Below are 6,064 nucleotides of genomic sequence, written 5' to 3'. Positions count from 1 at the left end.
TCGGACTGCAGGGCGTGGGAAGGGCTGGGGAATACCCGGGGAGAAGGGTAGAAGAGGGCGGCTGGTGGGATGGGGAGTGGCGTGGCCCTGGGCAGACCCTGACTGAAGGGGCGCAGGGCAGGGAGTGGGGTCACCGTTGGCAGGGCCAGGTGAGCGATGGTGCCCCAGCCGCCACTGCTGTTCCTCTTGCTCCTGGTTCCACAGGCTGGGCATGGCTGCCAGGGGTCAGAGCTGGACCGGGAAATTGTCCTGGCCAAGGTGAGGGCCCTGTTCCTGGACGCCTTGGGGCCCCCGGCAGTGATCGGGGAAGGTGGGGATCCTGGAGTCAGGCGTTTGCCCCGAAGACATGCCTTGGGAGGCTCCGTGCGGAGGGCCTCTGAGCCCGAGGAGGAGGATGTCTCCCAGGCCATCCTTTTCCCAGCTTCAGGTAACGAGGGCGGGGATCTTGGAGAGCGACTTTGAGAAGCAGCATGGTTCAGTGTGGGCTTGGAAGCCAGGGTGGTCTCACTCAACTGGCTTTGCAACAATGGGCCAGTTACTAAACCTCCCTGACCCTCTGTCTCTTCATCTGTAAAATGGGCAATAATGCCTACCTCTCAGGATTAAGTGAGATGGTGTATCTAGAGTGCATGGCACATAGGAGGCATTGGGAGATATTCGTCTGGGAGAACAAAAGTCCCTAGAGACAGAGATATCTGGGCATGAGCCCCCTCTTGCCACCTTCCCTTCTTTCTCTGCCTCCGCTCCCTGCTCCAAACCTTGTTCCTTTAGCCCCAAGTAGCTGAGACTTGAGAGATATCAGAGATGTAGGAGAAAGAGCAGTTGGGAAACTTTTCTGGGAAACCGGTCCATCTTCTCTTGAATTCCCTTCTCATCTCCCTGTGTGTGTCCCCATGTTCCATGGACCGAACCAATAAAGCCCTCCTCTGGATCTACTTTCTTGTAATCTGTCCCACCTTTCCCTTAGAGAGGACTGGCTGCCTCCCTGCTCATCACTCCCTGTGCAGCACAGTCAGTCAAAGTGTGGCTTTGGGATCAGGCAGAGTCCCAGCCTGGCCGCTTAAGTTAAATGTCATTCACCTTTCTAACCCTCAGTTTCCATATCTGCAAAATGGATCGGTTGTTGTGAGGTTTATAATAGATAAAGATAATCCAGGTAACAGTATAGCTCTAACCGCCAGTCCTATTGGTGCTGATCCATGATGGTTCACTGTGGTCCATGTACCCATCAGGGTCAGGATGCCAGCTGCACTTTCTTAGAACGTGCTGCCCTCTATCCTGAGCTATATTCTCTCTTCTCCTCTTTCTTCTTTTTGGTGTTAACCTGTCTTTTTAAAGTGGAATTATTATTTTTTCTAATTAAATTTTTTATTGCAGTAACATTGGGTTATAACATTATATAAATTTCAGGTGTGCATCATTATATTTCGATTTCTGTTTAGACTACATTGTGTTCACCACCAAAATCCTAGTTGCCATCCATTAAAAGTGGAATTATTTTAAAGAATTTATCATGCACTATTTTTTTTTTTATTTTGGTGAGGAAGACTAGCCCTGGGCTAACATCCATGCCAATCCTCCTCTTTTTGCTGAGGAAGATTGGCCCTGGGCTAACATCCATGCCCATCTTCCTCTGCTTTATATGGGACGCTGCAACAGCATGGCTTGACAAGCGGGGCATTGGTGCGCGACTGGGATCCGAACCTGTGAACCCTGGGCCGCTGAAGCAGAGCACACGCACTTAACCGTTGCACCACCAGGCCGGCCCCTATCAGGCACTATTTCTAACATGTAAAAAGATATAAAGAGTAACACAACAAATGCCTGTGTACAGACCCTTCAAGGTACCATTTCACACTACCAGATGAAGAAAAATTTAAGTCTAACGAACAATTCCAAGTGTTGGTGAAGGTAGAGAGCGGCAGGGCCTCTGACACACGGCTGATGGGAATATTAATTGGTAAAACCACTTCAGAGAGAAGTTGGCAACATCTTGTATTTTTTAAGTCCTTTAATGATGAGATAATAAATGGGGAGCCTCTGTCAGTTCTCCCAAGACTGGAGGGAGGCCCCAAGTTGGCAGAGCACTCGATGGAGTGGTTGGCAGGCTCATGCATGGCAGCCACATCCCTTCTGTTGAGGAGGAAGGCTCCCCAGTCTGCCAGTCAGGCCTGCCCTCTCCCTTCCCTCTGTCTCCTGTAGGTGCCAGATGTGAGGATATGCCAGCTGCTGGTGAGTGGGCCCAGGAGGCTGAAGAGGGCCTCTTCACGTATGTGTTCCGGCCGTCCCAGCACACACGCAGCCGCCAGGTGACTTCGGCCCAGCTGTGGTTCCACACCGGACTGGACAGGCAGGGCACAGCAGCCTCTAATAGCTCGGGGCCCCTGCTAGGCCTGCTGGCACTGTCATCCGGGAGTCCCATGGCTGTGCCCATGTCACTGGGCCAGGCACCCCCTCGCTGGGCTGTGCTGCACCTGGCCGCCTCGGCCCTTCCTCTGCTGACCCGCCCTGTCCTGGTGCTGCTGCTGCGTTGTCCTCTCTGTTCCTGCTCAGCCCGGCCTGAGGCCACACCCTTCCTGGTGGCCCACACACGGGCCAGGCCGCCCAGTGGAGGGGAGAGAGCCCGGCGCTCGACTCCTCCACTGCCCTGGCCGTGGTCTCCCGCCGCGCTGCGCCTGCTCCAGAGGCCTCCAGAGGAACCGGCTGCCCACGCCAACTGCCACCGAGCGGCTCTCAACATCTCCTTCCAGGAACTGGGCTGGGACCGGTGGATCGTGCACCCTCCCAGTTTCATCTTCCACTATTGTCACGGTGGCTGCGGGCTGCCCGCCCCACCAGATCTGCCCTTGCCGGTCCTTGGGGTTTCCCCCACTCCTGTCCAGCCCCTTTCTTTGGTGCCAGGGGCCCAGGCCTGCTGTGCCTCTCTCCCGGGGACCATGAGACCCCTACGTGTCCGCACCACCTCGGATGGAGGTTACTCCTTCAAGTACGAGATGGTGCCCAACCTTCTCACACAACACTGTGCTTGCATCTAAGAGAGTTCTGCGGGGGGCCAAGCCCCCACCATCAGCTGGGAGGAAGGGCAGAGTTCGGGAGACTGATGGTTTCTACTTCCCCCTTCCTCCCACTTCTCTGCCTGAAGGCTCCTCCCCCGTCCCACCGCTGTCCCATGGGTAACATGTGACAATAAACAGTGTAGTGCATATGACTTGGCGTGAATTCTCAGGCTTCTCTGATATGGCGGGGGGCAGGTCTGGACCCCGGGAGCATGGGATTGTGGGATCTCAGGTCACTCAGCCTCACCTGACCTTGGAGATCTGAGGTTCAAGAGCTGGGATTGGATATGCATCTGGTGGGAAGCCACAAGGCTTGGGGATGACACAGAGGTGCTCCAGGCTCTTGACAGCCACGCTGGAGACAGAACCGGCCCTCCTGCAAGCCGGACCTGACATGTCAGTTGGGTGGCCTGCCCTGCCACACCTAAAGGCAACGACTGCTCTCAGTGCCTGCATCCACGGTGGCCATAGCCCCTCCCCTGCCATTCTCTGCGCTAGCTGATGGACACTAGCTCAAGGTCAGGTGATTCGTAGACTGGCCAGAGACCATGGCTTGGGGCCCCACTGAGACAGATGTTCAGAGCTGGTCAGATCTTGGGTTTCTCAGGAACTTGGGTGGGAAGTAAGGGAGAGATGTATGAGTTGGCAGCATCCGAAGGTTGACCAGGCAGAGAGGCGGAAGAATGAAGACCTGAGGGTTTCAATTTGCCAGGGTCCTGGACTCCTTTGAACCTATCACTGGGTCTTGCTGTAGCCTCTGCGAGGCCTGGCTGTACTGGGATTTGGGTTCTTGAAATCTTTGGCTCCTTTGATGCACACTGTGTATCTTTCTGTAGCCTCTTAACTCAGTCCTTGATGTTGGAAGCTTGGAAAGGCAGAACCTACTGCCGGACAAACGTGTGCTCTTGTGTGAATTTGTGTACGCACTTTGTGTACACACAGAGAGTCTGGAGCAGCATGCAAAGGGTCTTTTTCCCATTGGTCTCATACTAGTCCATTCTGCCCACCTTGACTGGAGGTCTGGAACCCCACTTCCCGAGCCTTCCTCTCTGCTTATTCCACCCTCCTCATCCTCCCCTCTGTCTCACTATCCACCCGCCCGCCCCAGGATCCTGGCTCTCTGCCAGTTGGTTCCATCCAGTCTCCCTTTAAGGGAGATGTGTGTGTGTGTGTGGAGGGGGAGGGTTGGGGATGTTCAGGTCCCTCAGACTGAAACTCGAGAGCTCCGTCTGATATTGACTGTACAACCACAGTGTGTACTTATGCTAACAGAGTGATTTGTCAAAGTCCAGTTCCATGCAGCGGGCAGGTAAGCGCCTGCCCCAGGAAGGGGGTGTGGGGGAGAGAATCCCATCCTGTCACCGTGAGGCTAACACCTTCCCCCTACTTGAGCCGAACTGAATGAGCTTCTGTTCCTTGCAGCACAAGAACCCGCCAGAGCAGCCCACGTCCACGCTCCTGTGCCAGCCTCAGTCTCTGTTGACACTGAACCCCCAAGGAGGCTGCCACTGCTGTGGAGGGGGGAACCTGCCTATTCCTAATCCCGAGTCTCTCCCAGCACCTTCATCTATATCCGGCATTGCAACCAGTCTGTGCTCAGGGCTCCTGGGGGCCCTACTCACGTGGTGGACTCGCGAGAGGGCTGGCTGGGCTGGGCCAGTGGTGGGAATAGATCATCTTCAAGCCTGTCTGAGCGCCACTCTCTCCCTGTCTGGCTTCCCTTGCCAGATCCTCCTACCCTGAGCCAAGTCTTTCCCTGGGATCTTCAATCCTCCTATTAAACTCAGGATCCTCCTTCTTCCTGCTGGGGCTGCCTAGGACCCTGTGTTGTCCACATTTTCCCTGTCCCAGGGGTATGGATGAGATCTGAGGTGGGGAGGACACTCTACTGAGGGGCACAGTGTTCTCCACTAGGCCAGTTAGCAGACTGGTGCTGCTAGTAAAAAGTTTTTACACATCTGAGATGGAGTGAGAAAAGTGAATATAAGGTAGTGTCTTTCATGAAGCCAAAAGTATTCATTTTAAAGGACTGTCCTCTATTCTAAGGTTATCCTTTCTGTGTGTGTGTGTGTATGTGAAAGTAGTATTTCTTTTATGATATTATGGTGATAGTAGAAGGTGACGGTTTATTTATTTTGTTTTTAAGTTTTTACTTAACAAAATTAAAACGTGGAAATTCTAATTTGGACCCTAAGATTTTTCTTTGTAATTTTGCTGCTGAAATCTGTGACATCTCAAGTCTGGGAGTCACACTGGTCTGGGCCAACCCTTCCAGGGCTCTGGGCCTTAGATTCTGCTAACTTAGCAAATCAGGAAGATACGTCCACCGCTCCCTAAGAGGGGCTGACAGTGGTAAGGACATCTTTTTGTCCTCACTCTTTGCCATGAGACTAAGAGCATGCCAAGAGATTTCAGAGGTGCTCCCCATTCCCAGTGCTAATCATTAGGGACACTGAATACTCTTAATTCAGAGTCAGTTTGAACAGAAAACACAACTCAAACTGACTTAAACCAAATAAAAGAAATAATATAAAATAAAATAATCACTGGCTCATGACAAGTCCACAATCACAGCTGGCTAAGGTATGGCTTGATTCTGAGCTCAAAAGTTGTCTCAGGATCCAGCTACAGGCTCTGCTTCCCCTAGGTGGACTCCATCCCAAGTCCATGGTGACCTGGGCAGCTCCAGGCTCCCATCATCACACCACATGGTCTAGCAGGAGGGCGTTTGCTTACAGAAGTCCCAGACTGGGTCTTGGTGGCCTGATTGCCCTGACTGGGGTCATGTACTCCTCCAGGAAAGGTGGCTGAGGGAACAGAATGAGTTAATGAGTTAGATCACGTATCTTACCCCCAGAGCCCAGAGCCTAAAGCACAAGGGCTAAAGGTGAAGACAGGTGTATCCCCAAAGCAGGGTACAGTTATCACAAAAAGGTGGGATAGATGCTGCGTGGCAAGTACTGTGGGTTCCTCCTCCTAATGATCTCTCAAATCAAGCCCTTTCTCTC

At 53.1% G+C, this 6,064-nt stretch overlaps 1 protein-coding gene across 1 annotated transcript; it reads left to right on the top strand.

Moving 5' to 3' along the window:
- Positions 1-49: 49 nt before the first annotated feature.
- INHA (inhibin subunit alpha) lies at positions 50-3,208 on the top strand. The gene is made up of 2 exons (XM_004427608.3): positions 50-427; positions 2,203-3,208. Exons 1-2 carry the CDS (start codon positions 157-159, stop codon positions 3,033-3,035), a joined length of 1,104 nt encoding a protein of 367 aa, XP_004427665.1. The 5' UTR covers positions 50-156; the 3' UTR covers positions 3,036-3,208.
- The last annotated feature ends 2,856 nt before the right edge of the window (positions 3,209-6,064 follow it).

Source organism: Ceratotherium simum, chromosome 37 (assembly GCF_057802395.1).
Source record: "Ceratotherium simum simum isolate JZ-2026a chromosome 37, ASM5780239v1, whole genome shotgun sequence".
Lineage (NCBI taxonomy): Eukaryota > Metazoa > Chordata > Mammalia > Perissodactyla > Rhinocerotidae > Ceratotherium > Ceratotherium simum.
The sequence above is the reverse complement of the archived record's forward strand: the minus strand, read 5'-3'. Positions and strand labels throughout refer to the sequence as shown.

Excerpts from the sequence above, each read along its gene's own strand:
- INHA (XM_004427608.3), top strand. The coding sequence starts at position 157 with ATGGTGCCCCAGCCGCCACTGCTGTTCCTCTTGCTCCTGGTTCCACAG. Across the intron at positions 428-2,202 it reads CATCCTTTTCCCAGCTTCAG|GTGCCAGATGTGAGGATATG; the intron begins GTAACGAGGGCG and ends TGTCTCCTGTAG.